The sequence below is a fragment of the Plasmodium vivax genome, chromosome 11, assembly GCF_000002415.2.
Source record: "Plasmodium vivax chromosome 11, whole genome shotgun sequence".
Taxonomy (NCBI): Eukaryota; Apicomplexa; class Aconoidasida; order Haemosporida; family Plasmodiidae; genus Plasmodium; species Plasmodium vivax.
In genome coordinates this window covers 1513233-1530958 of record NC_009916.1, presented here as the reverse complement: position 1 = coordinate 1530958, position 17726 = coordinate 1513233, and the positions used below count along the sequence as shown (strand labels likewise).

Below are 17726 nucleotides of genomic sequence, written 5' to 3'. Positions count from 1 at the left end.
GACGCGGGGAAGCGGTTAAGCGGTCAAGCGGTGAGATGGCAACGATGTGGCAGCGATGTGGCAGCGATGTGGCAACGATATGGCAACGATACCGCAACGTGCCTCCAGCTGACGACGCGAGAGCCAAACTGCGCAACGCTCACTTGTGCACAAGCAAAGTGGGGCAGAGGGCCACGAACGAGTGGGTACGCCAGCCGGGAGGAAAAAAAGCGGGCTATTTTAGCGGCATACGAAGGGGAAAAAAAAAAAAAACCAAAGCGAAGAGAAGAGAAGCAAAGCGAAGCGAAGTCAAGATGAAAAAAAAACAGTAAAGGGAAAAAATAACACAGTGGCACAAATAAAAACAGAACGAAATTAATGCATTTTGGAAAAAAAAAAAAAAAAAAACCAAGCCGAGGGAAGCCGAAGGAAGTCGGAGGAAGCCAAACGAAGCGAAACGAAACGAAGCCAAGCCAACCACTTTTCGCCGCCCCAAATTTTACCCCAGTTGAAAGGCAAAAGCCGGCGCTGTGCTACTCATAACGTGCACCGTGAGCTGTAGGCGATACGTATCCGCTCACCCCCATTTGTAGAGCCAAAAAATGTAACGGCGGCCGGGATGGTGCCGCCTCCACTCTACCGAAGGTGGCATCTCCCCTGACCCCATTTTATGTGGCTTACATGTGAGCACGTACGCCCTGAAAAAAAAAAAAAAAAAAAAAAGAAAAACAAGAAAAACAAGAAAAAAAAGAAAAACAAGAAAAACCAAGTAAAACACATACCTAAGCTGCTAACCTAAAAACGCGTGCAACAACTTTTGTTCACCCGCCTACCCGTTTGTGCGTTTTAAAGGGGGCATAGAGCGGCAGCGGTATGGATCCCTCTGGTGAAACCTCAACGGGGGATAGCTTCGCCTCGCTTCACCACGCCGCTTAGATAAACAGGAGCTTATGGTGCCTCCCCGTAACGTTGACTAGAGAATGGTCGCAACGATAAGAAGGATACCCCCTCGATGTGTACCCCCCGTTCCCCCCTGGTTTCCTCTTTCGTACGTCAAGGTGCCGCTTAAACGGAGCAACGCTGGTTAGCACTGACCAGTAGCGATTACCGCCCATTGGGCTTCCATCCCGCCCGAACGAGTGAACCGTGCAGAATACAAATTTATGTAGACGTATGTCTTTGCATAGCTGCCCATGCGCGGATGATTCTTTACGTGTGCGCGCGGAGGCGAAAATTTAAAAAATAACAAAAAAGTGGCAAACAAGTGACAAAAATGACAAAAAAAAAAAAAAACAAAACGCACCCCGTTGTGCGCGTGAACGGATCGTGGGGAAAACATTACAACTGCCGGGGGGCGCCACAAAAAGGGAGGAAAGCATTCTTAAGTGCTTCTACTGGGGGGAGACACATATATAAAGCGCAGATGAAGGAAGCCGCCGGTGGGGAAAAATGGGGAAAAACGCTGACCCCCAATGCGGATGCGTACGTCACACCAAAAACAACTTTGCAGCCATTTCGCATTTTAAAAAAAAAAAAAAAAAAAAAGTTAAAATTTTTGTACTGTACCATCATAGGGGGGCTTTCCAAAATGGTCAGCCGAGACAAAACTGGAGAGGAAGTCTAATCACCCCATCCGTGTGCAGGTAAAAACCCCAGAGCGCAATGGCCCAGCCAAAGTGTCCCTATGCGTATTTCCGCATCAGCTCCTTCACTTTCTCGTTTTTGTTCGTTTGGACGTATTTCATGTCCATGATGTATTTGTACTTGAGCTCTTCGTAGTTTTTCTGCAGAGGGGGTGAGGCAAAAAATGAAATGGAAGAAAAGAACGCAATGGTGGATGGTCGGATGGGCAGATTGGCTGAAGGGCAGACCGCCCCTTCGCTTTCCCCCTCCGCCTCACCTTCAATATGTTATGGTTCGTTATCAGTTTGGTGTGCTTGTCCGCCACGACCACCCAGTTGGTGGCCTCGTCGGCCCAGGACTGCAACTGGGACTCCAGGTTCTCTATTTGGATGTTTTTCTCGTTAATAATTTTTTCCTTCTCGGTCAGCAGGGAGTGCATTTTTATTTGTTCGTCGTGCAGCTTGTCGACCATCAGTTCGTAGTTCTTGTCGTGCATTCTGTGCACATTGCGGTCCAAATAGTTTTTCAGTTTATCTTCCAGGCATTTTATTTCTTCTTTGTAGTGCTTCACGCTTTTGACGTTTTCGTCTGAGCGAAGGGGGGGAAGGGCGGTGCGCGAAATGGGGTAAGCCAGACGCGATACATCCAACTCGGTACAGCTGACTAAAGCATTCCCACATTCTCCACTTTGTACACACGCAGGGAAAGGGGAACATTCTCCCCCCTTTGTTACCTTTACCATTGAGTAGGTCCAGCAACTGCGCTCGTTCCTTCTGAAACAGCTTCTCCTTTTCGTCCTGAGTTGTTCAGAAAAAAAAAAAAAAACAGCCAAATGGGGTGAACATTCTGAACGGTTCAGGTATTTTTTTACACTTTTTCCACTTTTTATGATTTTTTTTTTTTTTTTTTTTTTTTCTTCCTTTTGGCTAGCTGACGCAAACTTCCCCCAAGCGCAGAACAGAACGAGCGCGTCTTACCATCATTTGGCTGTTTTTCCTTTCGAATTCCTTTAGGAGGGCCTCCTTCTTCGCCAGCTGCGCCGTCAAGTCTTTCATCTTCTGTTCGCTTTCGAGAACGCCATTCTTCATGTCCGCGACGCTTTGTGTTATTTTGGCCAAATTGCTATTTAAGCTGCGCGGGGGAAGTTGCACACAAGGGGAAAGGGGTTAGCACGGGCGGTAACGCGTCCTCAGAGCACTCCCCCCAAAGGGGAAAAACGCGTAACATTCTGTGCAGCTACACACAGCAGTGCTATCGCTCGCGCTCACCTGGCAATAATTTCGTTCTTCTTCTGCAGCTCGCAGTAGTACTCGTTTTTCTTTTTTACGATTTCCTCCACGTTTTTTAGAAGCTCCAGTTGCTGCGGCGGGGAAGGGGGGGAACGGCCGAGTGTGTCCTTTTCGTGTGTCCATTTGGGTGTGCCTATCTATTCATACATTTGTTTATACATTATTTTATATATTTATTTATATATATTTTTCTGTCCTTTTTTTTTGACTCCCCAGTCTGACTTACCTTCCTCTGCGTGACCATTTGTATTTCCACGCTCTTCTCCTTTTTTATGTACACATTGGCTAGGCTTTCTATCCTGCGGGGGGGGGAACGAAAATAATAAAGCTACTCATGAGTTATTCTCGTTGGCCGAAAACAACATCGCCGAGGTCTTCCCACGTGTGGAAATGATTCCCCTTTTTTTGGCATATCCTCCGCTTTACCTCTTCGTCATGACGTGGTTTTCCCCAAACACGTCGGAGAATACGTTCTGCGGAATGGGAAAAAAAAAAAAAAAAAAAAAAAGTGATACCCTTTTTTGCGTGTTCTCCATGGGGCCCATACGACACATAAATGATATGTACATAGGGCGCGTCTTCCGACGCATGGAGGGACGCCCCGCTTTCACACGCAAAAACTCACGTAGAGCTGCTCCATCGCGTTTTCGATGTATTTGTTCTGGTGATCCATATCATCGTCGGGCATTTCCACCTGATCCTGCTCGACCACTTTGAACCTCCGCCTCATGTGCTGGTACCTCTTGACAAGTTTGCACTTTTGCTTGTAGCAGTCTTCCAGTTTCTTCATTTTTGTCTTTAGCTTTTGCTTGCTTTCTTTTAGCCGCTTTATTTCTATCTCTAGCTTCTCATTTTGGCCTAGAAGGATATCGCTCTGTTGCTTTTCTTTGCCGAGCGTGAGGCAGACTTCCTTCAGGTGCAGGGCCAGGCTGTTGCTGAGGGTCGCGTCCTTCTCGCTGGTCGCTTGCAGGTCGCTCAGTCTCTGCAGGATTTCGGCGCTGCTGGAGGGGGCGGGGCCCTCGGGGGACTCTTCCCCAGGCATGCTTAATTCGTCGCGGTTGCTTAGTTGGTGGTTGCTTTCTTCGTGGTTGCCTTCCTCATCGTGACTGCCTCCTTCATCGTGGCTGCCTTCCTCATCGTGGCTGCCTTCTTTGTCATGGGTTCTTCCCTCCTCGCTCCCCCCTTCGCTCCCCTTTCCGCTCCCCCCCCCTGCGGCCGTGACCCCCTGTATGCGAACCGGGTACGCGTAGACGCTGATCCCCCTCGCCCTGTGCAGCTCCCCCAAGTCGTTGCCGTAGGGGAAATTCAAGCGGAGCTTCTCTTCCCCCTGGAGGACATGCTTACGTGAGTCCCTCTCGGTTACGTCTGTGGATTCTGATTTGACAGATGCAGAGTAGTCACCGCATTTTTTATCCTTCGACTGGTACACACATGGGTGGTTACTCGTGTCTACTCTCCCACGTCTCTTCCCCTTTTCACCTTTACATAGGTCTAGCTTAAGAAGCCCCATCAACGCTTTCTTCCTCTCCTCCCGCATCTCCCTGTCATTCACTTTTGTCTCATTTTTCTCTCCCTCCTTGGAAATTTGTTTTTCCTCTTTCGCCTCTCCACTTGTGCGCAGCCTTTCGCTCGCTCTCTTCAGAGTGCCTTTCTCTCCTGGTGGGTCTCCCACGTTGGTTCTCCTGCTAGCTACTCCCTTAGTCACCAAGGCAAAGTTCCCCCCACCCTTTGACTTTCTCCTTCCATCGAGACAGTCTCCTTTTGCGCCATTCCCAGAAGCTGCTGTTTTGGCGTTCTTCACATGGACTTCATCATTGAGAGTCCCCTTTTTAGCTAGCCATTTTATCTTCTCATCATTTGGTTCACCTGCTCCCCTCGTTTTGCCCGCTTGACTGCCTCTGAAGAATCCCGGGTTGGGGGGAACTCCTCCGTTGCCTTCCCTGCAGAATCGCTCGTTGGGGGGAACCCCTCCGTTGCCCTCTCCACGCTTGTGCTCCCTCATGCGAGCAGTTAACGCTGCATCGGCGTGACTACCCTTCTGGGGTGCAACCCTAATTTGACCTGCACCCACGCCTTTTCCGCTCCGATTATTCCCCTGCGTTGGTTCCCCCTGTGTAGTCCCCCCCTGTGTTGGCTTCCCCCGTGTGGTGTCCCCCCGCGCTGGGTCCTCCCCCGCAGTGCTCGCCCCATCCGAGTCGCCTTCAAAAACGTCGCTGCCCATGGAGGAAGAGTTGTGGGAGCTGTACCTGTCCAGCCCCTTGCTGCCGATTAGGATTTCCTTTAAAACGCTCTTCGCCTGGTTGGTCTTCACGACGGAGGAGAAGGAGCAACTCGTTTCGTCCTCCTCGACATTCACTGCGCTGCGCGCGCGGGCAACGTGGAGCAGGCCATTTGGGGGAGCGGCGGGTCGTTCAGCATCCAATTCGTCGGCATCCAATTCGTCGGCATCCAATTCGTCGGCTTCCAATTCGTCGGCTTCTCCTCCATCGCAAGACGAATCGCCGAGCCCCTCCTGCCTGACCACTCCTTCATACGTCGACCCACTTTCACCTTCAACGCTTGAGACCCTCACCCCCTGGGTTTTTCCCCCACCATTAATCGATCCCCTATGGCTTATCTCCATCACGGGGGGTTCCTCCCCACGGAAACGTCGCTCCTTCACGTTGTCTTTTGTCCTTCCACTTATGGGTGTTACCAACTTGGGGGTATTCGTGGACACCTTCCGGCTTATTCGGTTAATGAGCTTTTCTATAAGTTCCTCCGATGGGATGGCATCCTCGGGTGCCTCCTCCGATGGGGCGGCATCCTCGTGCACGTCGTCTCTCTCCTCCCTCAGGTAGCGGTACGCACTCGTCTCCTCCAACTCCCCCGCGCCGTTCGGGGGGCCCCTTCTTTTCGCCAAGCCGTTTGGCTCGCTGGCCTTCTCGGGGGCATTCCTCTCTCCTCTTATCTGGTGCCTCACGGGAAGGTTACTCTCTCCAGCCTCGTTCGCCACCAAGCTGGCCGACAAGCTGGCCTCCAAACTGGGCACCACCGCCTTCCTCAAATTCTGCACCTGTTCAGACGGCTCCTTTCCCCTATCGGTGAGGGACTCGTCTAAGTAGGCCTCATCCGAATAGCCCCCGTTTGAATAGCCCCCATCTGAGTATCCCCCATCTGAATCGCCTCCATGTGAATCGCCCTCGTCTAAGTCGCCCTCGTCTAAGTCGCCCCCGTCTGAGTATCCCCCCTCCCCCGTTTGGCTGACCGCTCTGTTGCTGGCGGCGCTGAGGAGATTGCTCACCAGGTCTTCCTCTCCCTCGGCGTCCAGCGCGTCGTCGCCTACCTCATACGGTTCTTCGCCTACCTCATACGGTTCCTCGCCTACCGCATCCGCTTCCTCACCTACCGCATCCGCTTCCTCACCTACCGCATCCGCTTCCTCACCTACCGCATCCGCTTCCTCCCCCGCTTCCCCCCCCGCTACGTCCGTGGTGAAGCGGCCGCGCGCGTTGGCGCACCGGAGGACGTCGCAGACGCTGAGGAACAAGTGCTTGGGCCTGAGCACGTGCTGGTTGCCCCGCAGAAACAGGTTTTGCAGGCACTTGAGGTTCCTGTACTTTTGCAGGACGGAGAGGAAGTACGACCGGCAGTCAGTTAAGCGGCAGCCGGGGGAGAAGCTGCCAGTGGAGTGCTCCTCATTGTATCGCTTCAGCCAGTTCTTGTTGTCGAGGAGGTAAAACAGTTGAACCGGGTGGTTAATCAGATTGGAGCGGAGGTCCAAAACTTTCAAATTTTTAAAAACACTTAATCCTTTTAAGTTGGTGAGTTTATTCCCCCGAAGGTAGAGAGTATCTAGGGAATTAAAAAACAACAGCATAACATCTTGCTCAGTTTTATTAGAAATAAATTCTTTTATGTGTCCTTCATCTGAGTACCCTCCTTCGAGGCTCCTCTCTCGATTCTTCTTATTTATGATGTGTAGGTACCTCTCGAAGGTGGTTAGCTTTTTAATTTTATTAAAGCTCACATCTAGGAATGCCAGTCTGTTAAGTGGCAAGTCTCCATTAGTGTAAAATATTTTTTCATTCATTACGTGGCTTCTGTACGAGTCGCCGTAGGAAGAATTGGGTGAGTCCTCTCCTTTCTCCTCCTGGCAAGAGACAGCACTCGAGGGGGGTGCACCGCACTTGGGTCTCCCCTCCTCTTTTGTCTCCCCCCCATGGTGCGAATCACTCTGCACTTCTTTCTGCTGAGTTCCCCCCGATGGATTCTTCACCCCTGGTAGCTTCTTAACCCCCTTGAAGCATATATCCGTGAGGTCGTTATGGTGAGCAATTATTTTTTCCGTGGAGGGGGGGATGAAGTCTCCATCCAAGGAAGTTAAGCAGTTGTTTGAGATATTTAGGGTCTTCAGATTTTCAAAAGAGCTGAGTCCTTTTAGCGAGCGGATGGAGTTGTTGGATGCGTCTAGGTAGGTCACGCTCGTGTAGTCTGCGTTCTGCTCGATCAGCTTCTCCAGGATCACGTCGGAGTCCTCCAGGCTCCGCAGGTGGCAGTTCGACAGGTCCAGCAGCATTTTGCGGCGGGGGGGCGAACGCGAGGGGCGAACACGAGGGCCGCCTTAGCTGCCGCGCAGCTTATGCGTGTTCTCTGAGCGGAAGGGTGAAAATTCCCGGGGGGGATCCACGTTTGGGCGAAAAGGGTGCGTCCTTTGAAAGTGGAGTTGCCGCGAGGGGGGCGACTCGGGTGGCGCAGCTTAGCGGACGCAGTTTAGCCGCCTCAACTTGGCCGCCTCACCTGAAAGACAACGCGCGCGGCCTCCCCTCCGCGGCGATGGACAACTTACAAACAGCCAAACGAAACTGGAAATTGCAAAAACGGGAACACAATGGCGAACAAGCTGATTATAAAATGAAAAGAAAAAAAAAAAAAAAACAGCCAGCCAGCCAACAAACCAACACAAGTGTGCGCATGCACGAGGGAATACAACTCTTCGGCGGAATACGCTCGCGCGATTTTTTGCGGCGCTCGGGGGAAAAAATTGAAAAATAAAAACACGCAAAATGCGCGGGATACGCAGCAATGTGGCAATATGGCAACGCAGCCGGGGGATACGCCCGGGGGGCATCTTTCCTTTTTTTTTTCCCCGGCGTGTTTGCGAAAAATATGACCATGTGCAGGCAAAAGGAGAAAGCCGCTGCGAGGAATGCGTTTAAGTCATTTTAATTATTCCCCCCCAATTATGTTGCAACGTAAGGGAATACACACCAAAGCAGCGGATTAGCCAAACGCAGTCACCATCGCGTCGCTGCTGCGGAATGCCTTCGTAAAACATGCACTTAGCCCTGTACCTCTTAGTGGGACTTCTCTGGGGATGCACGAATGCATTCATGAAAAAAGGATGCGCAAGGGGGGAAGAGGAAAAACAGAAAGGTCTCTTTCGTGTAACCATTGGTCTGCTGAACAATTGGTATGTAGTAATCCCATATCTGTTTAACCAAGCAGGGTCTGTACTTTATTATTACCTGTTAGGGCAGGGCGACATATCTTTGGTAATGCCTCTGTGCAACGTCCTCTGCTTTGTATTCACCTTCCTCACTGAAATGGCACTCTTTAAGCGGGCCTTCTCCTTCAAGTCCGTGCTTGGGTTGTCCTTCGTCAGCGCCGGGCTCTTCCTCTGCCTGCGCGTTTAGGGGAAGCACGGTCACCACGATATATGCGGCTTCCAACCGGTGGGTGCCCCCCAATCGGCTGCCGCATCGCTACACCGCCATACCGCCACACCGGAGGAAAGATAACTTACCGCTTCGCATAACAGGGATGGATCCTGCGCAGAGAAGGAGCAGAGCGAATTGTAGAGCAACCCCCCCCAAAAGAAAACCCAGAGAACACCCAAAAAAAAGGATTTCCCCCCACGTGTGCAATTTCACTTCACCGGAAGTTAACACCAAATGAGAAACGGACCCAAAGTTTTAATCGCCCTGGGGAACGAACTAAAAAGGGGAGCTGCGTCCCATCAGTGCAAAGGGGACGTCGCCAGAATGTACGTGAATTACCTGCGGCAAAGGTACAGCATGGACGAGTGGAACCACGTCAGTAACGTTAACTCTTTCATTTGCGAGAAGAACAACATCATTTTAATCAAACCAGTAACTTCCCTGGAAAAGAACAGTGGACTGGCAATAAAAAATATTTTAAATTATTTAAATTGTGAAGATTTAAAAAATGTGTGCATAATTTTACCTGACCTGTACAGGTCAATTGGCAAATTTAAATACAAAAGTTATACCAAAATTTATGAAAAATTGGGCCCAGATTTTTACAACATTTTGAATTCGAACATAATTAACAATGTTTTATGCAACCACTTTTTGCAGCTATGCATTGGTGTGAGCAATTATCCAAATGAAACAAAAAACGCCGTTGCGATCGCCTTGCAGGAATGCTTGAGCGATGGTGAGCTGAAAAAAATTTTTAAAACATTTCAGCTAGCTGAGGAGTATTTTCATAAAAAAATTATGAACGGCAAGGTGATAACAACCAATTATATTCACTTTAAGGAGAAGTATCCCGCCATGGAGCCTCAGAAGAGCTTCAGGAGGAGCACCGCCAGTCGCAGGTACATCCTGGATGTCTACCGCCACATGTACAAGTAGCGCGGGGAAGGGTGCGTGTGTGTTTGTATGTATATGTGTGTGTGCTTATGTGTATGTTTGTATGTGCTTATGTGTATGTGTGTGCATATTTGTATGTGTGTATGTATGTGTGGGGGGTCTTCCTCCGCGAGGTGCGGGTGGATGGCCCTCCGAGTCGCTTTCCCACTTTACGTTGATTTGCTTAACTGTGCGAAGGAGAGAGGCATCACGGTGAGCGACTCACCCATCGCGTTTCCATCTGCGCATGTTATGTTAGCCGTTTTTTCCGCTTAGTTCGCACACGTGGAGTGGCACAAAAATGTTAGGAAAAAAACAAAAAAAAAAAACTACAAAGGGGGGAGAAGTCACCGGGTGGTAACAAAACATTACGAGCAGCTTCTGACCACTCATTGGCATCTCTCAGGGGATAGATTAACTCATCCGGGATGCACACATAAGAGATCACTTGCCTACTACAGAAGAACCGGCTTGCACCGGCTGTTTATCTCCGCAGTGACCCCCTCGAACACCTCGTTGATCTTCATACTTATGTCTTCACAAGTTAAGCTCTTAATAAACCCATCGCACTTGATGAGCCAGCTGTAATACTCACTTATGGTGGTGCTCGCCACTCCTCTCATGTGACTAGCATCCTTCATCAACTTGGCAACTTCGTTTGTGTGGTTTTTAATTGCATAATCGCAGTCCTTAAAGCTCATTTGTATCCTGTTGTTTTCTCTTAAATGGTGCTTGCTCGATTCTATGCTTTCCTGTACCCTCCGGATGGAGGAGAGGTAGGTTTCCTCCACGATGTTTGCGCCCTGGCCGGTTTTGCTCATTTTGGGAAGCGCAAAAAGGGGCGAAGCGCGAAAGGGGGAATTGGCGGTGATACTGCGCGGTAACACTACAGCCCGGTGCCCGCTGCTTATCACTCCAACCTACAGGGGGTGGGATCAACCGGATGCCTCCAAAAACATACACCCGCAGTTGCAGCTGTGGGAGGGAGAGACATCCAAGACAACTGTCTCTACAGCGAATTGGGAAGGGACAACAATTTTTAAATTGGCTAGCTGGGAAAAAAAAAAAAAAAAAATGACAAAGTTGTAGGAGAGCAAATAAAATAACTACTGCGCGGTCTTCCCCTTCTCCGCAAATGGACCCCACTGACGTGCGGCGCTGCACCGGCTGGCTATATGGCTACGTGGCAATATGCCTACATGCCTACGTTTTCTTCGAGCGAGCAGACGAAGGCAAATCTTAAAAGGGTGGCAACGGGGGAGCAAAGGGGGCACTCCCGGTTAGCAGTTGGTGTACGTACACACAAAAAAAAAAAAAATAATAAAAACATACAACGGGCTGCACCCAACATACACGCAGAAAAGAGCAACCCAAACATGGCCCAACTGAGGGGGGCGTTTATGCGACGGCTGCGCAGATGGTGGGGAGGGCCAGGAGGGGGTACAATTCGCCAACCCTATCATATGGCTCAAAAAAAAAAGCAAAAAATAAACTTCTTATCTTTCATAGCGATGTGGATTATGTGTCACCTCATTCTAAGCAGGAGCTTCCGCTCCACCCCCCGCTTTACCACTACCATCGCTCTTGGCACCTTCCACACCTGCCGCGGCCCCCCCGTCGTACCGTATGGGGATGCGGCGCCTCTGCCCCTTCTCCCCCTTCTCCCCCTTCTTCTTGTTGGCGTAGAGAAACGAGTTGTCCTTATAATTTCGCAGCCCCTCCACGATGAGGCAAGCTTTGCAAACAGGGTTGGACGTGTAGGCGCCACAGCTCGCGCACACCTGGAGCACCTTCCTCCTGCTGCTGTTGTGGTAGAAAAATTCGGACGAGTGAATGATGTTAAGGATAAACTGCGGGTTAATCATCTCCAGGTCTTTTATGAAGCTCCGCAAGTTCCCGCGGAATGAGTTGGGGGAGTAGGTGCACTCTGTGCTGAAGTAGTCCAGCTGTTTGTAAAATGCGTATAGAACGATTTCCTTTTCGTAGCACCACATGAGGGGCTTCAGTCGGGGGAGGAAGAACGGGTGCTCCTCTTCGGGTGGGGCGGGCTCCCCATGGGTGGGGGGAGAAGCTTCCATTCGGGCGCCTCGAGTGTCCATTCCACTTGGGGGCCTCTGCCCCCGCTCTGTAGAGGCTTCTCCCCGCGCGCACTCGCCGCCGCAGCAGGTGGCCACTTCGGCCGCCTCTTCCTTGGCCACCTCTTCTTTGGCCACCTCTTCTTTGGCCACCTCTTCTTTGGCCACTTCTTCTCTCTCCACCGCCGCCGCCCCCTCCACGCCCTTGGCGAGCTTCTCCAAGTCGCCCCTGCACATGTTCATCAGAATGGTCTCCGCCAAGTCGTCTGCATTATGCCCCGTCACCAGCTTGGTGGCATTAAACAGTAGTGCACCCCTCTCCATTGCCTGTCTCCGAAACACACCGCAAACGGTGCAGTTGTTCTTCTTCCCAATAAAACTAACAACGGCGTCCATGGTGTAGGTGAAGATGTCTTCGAATTTTAGGACTTTGAGGGGGAGATGGTACTTCTCCTGAAGCTTAAAAACAATTTTTAGGGAGTCATCCCGGTAGCCTTTTATACCCTCATCGATGGCCAAGAGGAATAGGTCCCACTTGTAGTTGTGCTTCCTCCTAATTTGAACAAGCACGTGTGCTAGGACACTAGAGTCTTTTCCGCCTGACACGGCAATGCAGATTTTGTCTTTCTCTTCGAACATGCGTTTCTTTAGGATGGTCTCGTGCACGTGTTCTTCGAAGCCCTCCGTGAAGCAGTCCCTGCAGAGCTTCTTCCTGTCGGAGGGCTTCACCATGCGTATGTTTTTCTCCCCGCACTCCTCGCAGGGCGCCCTGGGGCGGCCCCCCCCCTCCATCGGAAGGAGGCGGTAGTGGCGGCGGTAGCGGTAGCGGTAGCGTTAGCGTTAGCGGTGAGGGGTGATCGGTAAGAGGTACGCGCTATGGCGGTTACGCCTCTACCCGGTTACGCTTCCACCCTGTTGCGCTCCACGCGGCCTCTCCCGAAATGAGCGCCTTACTGATTATGCGCCCCTCCGCGTGTCACCCGTGGAAGAGGAAGCAACGTTAAGCGGCAGGGACAAACTTCCGCGGGTGGAAAATAGCCAGCTGAACAGCCGTCGGGCGTGCGCCGGGGAAGTGCCCCGAGGAGGCGGCAAGGCAGGTAGTCAGTCTGCTCCGCAAAGTGGGTAGCCGAGTTACTCCCAAAGAGGGATGCAAAACTGCTCCGCAGAGGGAAGCCAAACCGCTCCGCGTTGTCAATCAAAAGGCACAACAAATTAGCAAAGTTTAAAAAAACAAATCAAAATAGTTAAGCTGGTGCGAAGTTGGCGCCCACCGTGACGGGGGTGAAAAAAAAAAAAAAAAAAAAATGCTCGGCAAGGGGTTCTATCTGCTTCTCTCCCCTCCCCCGAGGGGAATACACTCCCAAGGTGGGTCAGCAGCTAGCCGGTGTTACATAGCTTTTGCAGCTTCTGCCGCCCCCCCCCCCCCTTGAACTGCACGGTAGCACTACATTATAAAGAAAAGGACCCCCGAGAGCAGGAGGAGGAGGAAGGGGCCCGGTCCAAAGGCTGCACTCCCAGCACTGCGGCCCTGCAGAACATTCGCCGCACGTGGCTCACTCACACTATTTTGATCGTCTGGAGTGGTGGCAAACTCAAAGTGAGCGACGAGTCTCTTTTCTTCCAAAACGCAAGCACAAAAGAAGTGCATATTTTGATATATCCTCTGGGGAACACGGGCATAAAAAATTTTATTATAGTGGTCCATCACCAGATCTGTGAGTTCAATTTTGGTGCGGAGTTGCTCCTTCTTCCCACTGAGGTTAAACCCTTGTAGGAAGCATTCCTCTGGCTCGATGGCATAATCAGCTGGGCACTTAAAGCCAATGAGTTTCCCCTCAGTAGCTTTCACTTTGCAAATGACATCATCTTTATTTTCAATCGTTTTATAGAAATTCGCATCATACCCTTTGGTAAACAGAGGAGAAGTATTCTTAGTAAAATCGCAACCATCAATCTTTTTAGGAAGAGAGGGAATCAACACTTCTATAATTCCCAAGTTAAAAATTTCCTTATCGTATTCTTCCCCACTTCTTTTTCGCACCCTGATTTTGGCTTTATTTTGGCAGACGCAGTAGAGTGCCTTCTGTTCTTTTTCTAAATTGGGTGGGACTCGAAAGGATACATCGTCGTAGCTTTTCTTTTCGTCCGCGTTGGTCTCGTTTTGCTTCCTCTTTACGATGGCGGCAGCTCCGTGGAGATACTCCACCAGTTGCTGCGCGTTCTGCACGTTATGCACGTTATGCGCGTTATGCGCGTTCTTCGCGTCCTCTATCGACTTTGAGGTGAACACCTGCTCGAAGCAGTTATTCGGCAGCAACTCGTAGTTTTTCCTCTCCGCCCCACATTTGATCACCACTTTGTCCAGCACGTCCGGTTTGAGAGTGCAGATTTGCTCTCCATTGGTCATCTGCCGCTCATCAAACTCGAGGCTCAGCTCATCATTAAAATCGCACGTGTGCGTGAACCCCTCCGCCGGGGCGGACAGCCACCAGATGAGCAGCTGCCCGCACAGCGCGGCCTTCGCAATGCGCATCGGGTTAAGCGGTGTTAAGCGGGGTTAAGCGGTGGGAGGTGGTGTGAGGCGGTGTTAAGCGGGGTTAAGCGGTGGGAGGTGGTGTGAGGCGGGGTGAGGCGGTGTTAAGCGGTACGAAGCGGTGTGAGGCGGTACGAAGCGCTATGAACCACTATGAACCGATATGAACCGCTATCTAGCGATCAGTGCGGGGAAAGTCCAATCCGGCCGTCCCTTCCGACGGCGCGCAGTGCTACTTCGCGGGGCTGACCGAACGCTTGCGCCTGCGCGTGTGCGTGGGAACTCATTCGTTCGTACTTGCGTCTTTCGCCCAAGCGGAGGGAAGAGGAATTTTTTTTGGAAAAACGCGCATACCCAGGCGGGGTGTGGGGGGGCACCCCCCTCCATGGGGAGTCAGCTCAGATGTGCACGAATGTGTTGGTGCACGCTGCGACGAGCATGCTGCGACCCGCCCAGCAACAGATCGCCCCTTGCAAGGGGGTGCACTACGCGGGGAGGTGCACCAAGCGGGTGGACGAATCGCTCCGGGTGACCCGTCTGGCAGGGGCCGCTCGACTGCACCAACGCATTCGTGCACACGGGGGGGAAAAAAAAAAAAAATTACCCCCCATTCAGCCGTCTCGCGCGAATGTCCCACCCCACAATCTTCACTTAACTGTGTGCTATATGTGCTATATGTGCTATATGTGCTATATGTGCTATATGTGCTATATGTGCTATATGTGCTACACGTGCTATACGTGCTATGCGCGCTATGCGCGTGCATGGGGGGAGGATTCACCGCACATGGGTCGGCGCCAGCCATGGGGTGACGCACCCCGCGCGCCTCTCCACTGGTGCCGCCTCACGCAAGACAACAGTGGGTTTACCAAAACAAACGCGTTTATTTTAATGCTGTAAAGTTTTCGTTGGGGGGGGAAAAAAAAAGTGAAGCAGCCATAAGTGAACGATTCGAACGTGGGGGGTGTAAACTGGCACGAAGGGGTACAAATTGGTGGGAAAAATTTTACAAAAAAAAAAAAAGGAGATGCGGAGGAGTGGCACTGCAAAAGGAGCGGCAAAAGGAGCGGCAAAAGGAGCGGCAAAAGGAGCGGCAAAAGGAGCGGCAAAAGGAGCGGCAAAAGGAGCGGCAAAAGGAGCGGCAAAACCAGCCGCTCAATGCGCTAAACGCGCCGCTTGACGCGCTAAACGCGCAGCACCCCCCTCACAGGCAGAGCGCCAGCAGGACGAGCGCGACCAAGGCGCAGGGCAAACCGAAGCGAACGCCGGCGGACTCGTAGTTGTGGAAAGCGAAATTGGCCTGCAGGGGCGGCGCCTCGGGGGCCTGCACGTTAAGGCACATGCAGGAAAACCCCTGGGGGTTTTCATTCCTGTTAAGAGTAAACGTGGCAAAGGACATCCTCCTGTTGCCGTCCGCATGAAACGAAACGTCGTGTTTGAGCAACTCGCTCACCCTTACGATGCTGCCATCTTTCTGTAGCACCCTCTCGAAACAATTGCTCGGGTACATCTCATAGCCGGGGGGGCACACCAGCCCCAGGTACACTTCCCTCTTCGTTATCTTCACGTCGCACACGAGGCCCTTCTCCTTGGCGAGGCTCACTTCCCCGGGGGGGTAGAAATTTGTGAAGGCCGTTTTGTTCTTCTCCGCGAGTTCCTCTGCACTTGGGCCAGCGTTCCGCCAGAAGGCCCAATCGTCGGCGGACCCCCCGCCAGCCGACCTATCCTCTGCCGACCCTCCGCCAGCTGACCTATCGTATGCCGACCCTACACTAGCTTCATCTGCCATGGGCAGCTCCCCCCCCAGACCTCCTGTATATTCCACCCCCCCTGTGTGGTCAAAGTCGCAGCCAAAAAGGATGTTCCTCCTCAGGTGAACGCGCATGATGCCCCTGGCCCCCATCTTGTTCTTCCAAAACGTCAAGCTATTATCGCATGAGCATTCAAAAATAAAATTCTGGTAAATGGTCGGTGGGATAAAAACCCTCCTGATGCTTAACAAGTCTGTGTCCCTATTTTCCAGCTGCACCCCTTTTAGCACTTCACTCAACTGCTGGTTGGTTCCGTCTGTCCGTCGGACTGTTTCGAAGCAGCTCATCGGTCTGATCTCCACTCCGCTGTAGTCCTCGCTGCTCCTCTTGGGACAAACGAAGGTCAGCACGTCGAATCCTTTCGTGAACTGCACGCAGTGCCGCGCGCGTTCATCGTTAGCGGTGCTCCCGGTGGTGCCGCTTACCATGGCGCCCTCCCCGCCCGGCAAAGCCACTATCTCATTCTCACTGCAAGACACATTCAGGGGCGCCCTCGAAAAGTCGCACGTCCCTTTCATCTGGTTCGCCACTTGGGCGAGGGCGTTCTGGGGGGAGGGGCCCCCCCCCTCTTCTTCGGGGTGCTTCCGCGCGGGGATGGAGCTCTGCTGCTGCTTCTGCACGGGGAGCCGCTGCACCAAGAGACTCTGCAAAAGGAGAAGTCGCACGAAGGAAAAGTGGCCGACCCTCATTTTTGCCTCTTCCGCTCTGCCTTCACATCACCGGTTGTTTTTCCATGCGGTGGCGCCTTTCCCGGAGGTGGGTAGCCACACGGGGGGGCAGCCACACAGGGGGGCGGCTAAACAGGTGAGCAGCCACACAGGGGGGCAGCTAAACAGGGGGGTATCTACACAGGTGGGCTTTCACCCAGATCGCCGCTACCCAGGTGGGTGCTCACGTAGACTGGCGCTACCCAGGCAGGCTTCGCGTGGCGCTTCCCCCCTTTCCCCAGCCCCTCTTTCGGCCGTGCGTGTCTCCCTGCGGAGGTGGAGGTGCCACGGAGCGACATGAAAGGGGCCAGAGGGGGGCGAATCAGTGGGTAGGTTTATTCGCCTGCGTAGCCGGGTGGGGGATCCGCGGGTTAAAAAAAAAAAAAAAAAAAAAAAAAAAGTAATCAAAGGGTAGTAAAAAGATACCAAATAGGTAGTAATAACGTAGTGAAGAAGTACTAATGACGTAATCAAAAAGGAGTAGTCCCAACCGGGGAGCTACGAAGAACTGCTCCCCCCGTTTGCGCTCTTCTATCGGCTTGACCCTCCTCGCTTCCTTCGCCAAAGTGCCCCCTGCGAGGAAACTCGGTTAGCAAAAAAAATTGGAAGATGAGGAAAGGACGTTCCTCGCGCGGCTATCCTTTCAACCGTGTCGCAACGATGGCGGTAAAATATGCCATTCGAAATGTAGAACAAAAAAAAAAAAAAAAAAAAAACTCATCAAACTAGGTAACTTTTATATCGTTTACCACACTTTTCGCGGTTTTTTTTTTTTTTTTTTTTTTTTTCTTCCGAGTTGCCCGTCCTGCTCACATGTCATATGCGAAGAGATACGCGTAGCTCCTCGTGGGCTGTGGTTTTCCCCCAAGTGGAGGATCCCCCAACGTGCGCTTTCTTCAGAATTGCAGATTTGCAAAAAAAAATGGCTTATTTCGGTTGGTAGGTTCCTCTGTGGTTGGTCCTTCCTTCCTCTATATACTTTTGCGCGCCCAGTTCTGGCCGCGGCTTTCACTTACGGGTAAATTTTGTGAAGTTGCCCGAGTCCCTTAACTGGGTTGCGCTCGGTTTGTCGCA

At 51.8% G+C, this 17726-nt stretch overlaps 6 protein-coding genes across 6 annotated transcripts, besides 6 other annotated features; 1 reads left to right on the top strand and 5 right to left on the bottom strand.

The window, feature by feature from the left end:
* Positions 1 to 1661: 1661 nt before the first annotated feature.
* PVX_113755 (hypothetical protein, conserved) lies at positions 1662 to 7449 on the bottom strand (the record flags this gene model as incomplete). Its single annotated transcript, XM_001616090.1, has 8 exons — positions 1662 to 1763; positions 1880 to 2190; positions 2336 to 2399; positions 2580 to 2733; positions 2871 to 2962; positions 3118 to 3190; positions 3318 to 3364; positions 3517 to 7449. 8 exons carry the CDS (start codon positions 7447 to 7449, stop codon positions 1662 to 1664), a joined length of 4776 nt encoding a protein of 1591 aa, XP_001616140.1.
* Positions 2126 to 2151: a microsatellite.
* Positions 2241 to 2292: a microsatellite.
* Positions 2840 to 2904: a microsatellite.
* Positions 3163 to 3202: a microsatellite.
* Positions 7450 to 8039: 590 nt separating the features above from the next.
* PVX_113760 (hypothetical protein, conserved) lies at positions 8040 to 9529 on the top strand (the record flags this gene model as incomplete). Its single annotated transcript, XM_001616091.1, has 1 exon — positions 8040 to 9529. The coding sequence occupies exon 1, from the start codon at positions 8825 to 8827 to the stop codon at positions 9527 to 9529; it is 705 nt and encodes a 234-aa protein (XP_001616141.1). The 5' UTR covers positions 8040 to 8824.
* A 111-nt stretch (positions 9530 to 9640) lies between these two features.
* Positions 9641 to 10583, bottom strand: PVX_113765 (hypothetical protein, conserved). Its single transcript, XM_001616092.1, has one exon. It carries the CDS (start codon positions 10345 to 10347, stop codon positions 9982 to 9984), a length of 366 nt encoding a protein of 121 aa, XP_001616142.1. The 5' UTR covers positions 10348 to 10583; the 3' UTR covers positions 9641 to 9981.
* Positions 10584 to 11061: 478 nt separating this feature from the next.
* On the bottom strand, positions 11062 to 12393 carry PVX_113770 (hypothetical protein, conserved; the record flags this gene model as incomplete). The annotated part of the gene is made up of 1 exon (XM_001616093.1): positions 11062 to 12393. The coding sequence occupies one exon, from the start codon at positions 12391 to 12393 to the stop codon at positions 11062 to 11064; it is 1332 nt and encodes a 443-aa protein (XP_001616143.1).
* Positions 11889 to 11912: a microsatellite.
* Positions 12394 to 12717: 324 nt separating the features above from the next.
* Positions 12718 to 12747: a microsatellite.
* A 298-nt stretch (positions 12748 to 13045) lies between these two features.
* On the bottom strand, positions 13046 to 14134 carry PVX_113775 (membrane protein pf12 precursor, putative; the record flags this gene model as incomplete). The annotated part of the gene is made up of 1 exon (XM_001616094.1): positions 13046 to 14134. The coding sequence occupies one exon, from the start codon at positions 14132 to 14134 to the stop codon at positions 13046 to 13048; it is 1089 nt and encodes a 362-aa protein (XP_001616144.1).
* A 1204-nt stretch (positions 14135 to 15338) lies between these two features.
* Positions 15339 to 16463, bottom strand: PVX_113780 (hypothetical protein, conserved; the record flags this gene model as incomplete). The annotated part of the gene is made up of 1 exon (XM_001616095.1): positions 15339 to 16463. The coding sequence occupies one exon, from the start codon at positions 16461 to 16463 to the stop codon at positions 15339 to 15341; it is 1125 nt and encodes a 374-aa protein (XP_001616145.1).
* Between the last annotated feature and the right edge of the window lie 1263 nt (positions 16464 to 17726).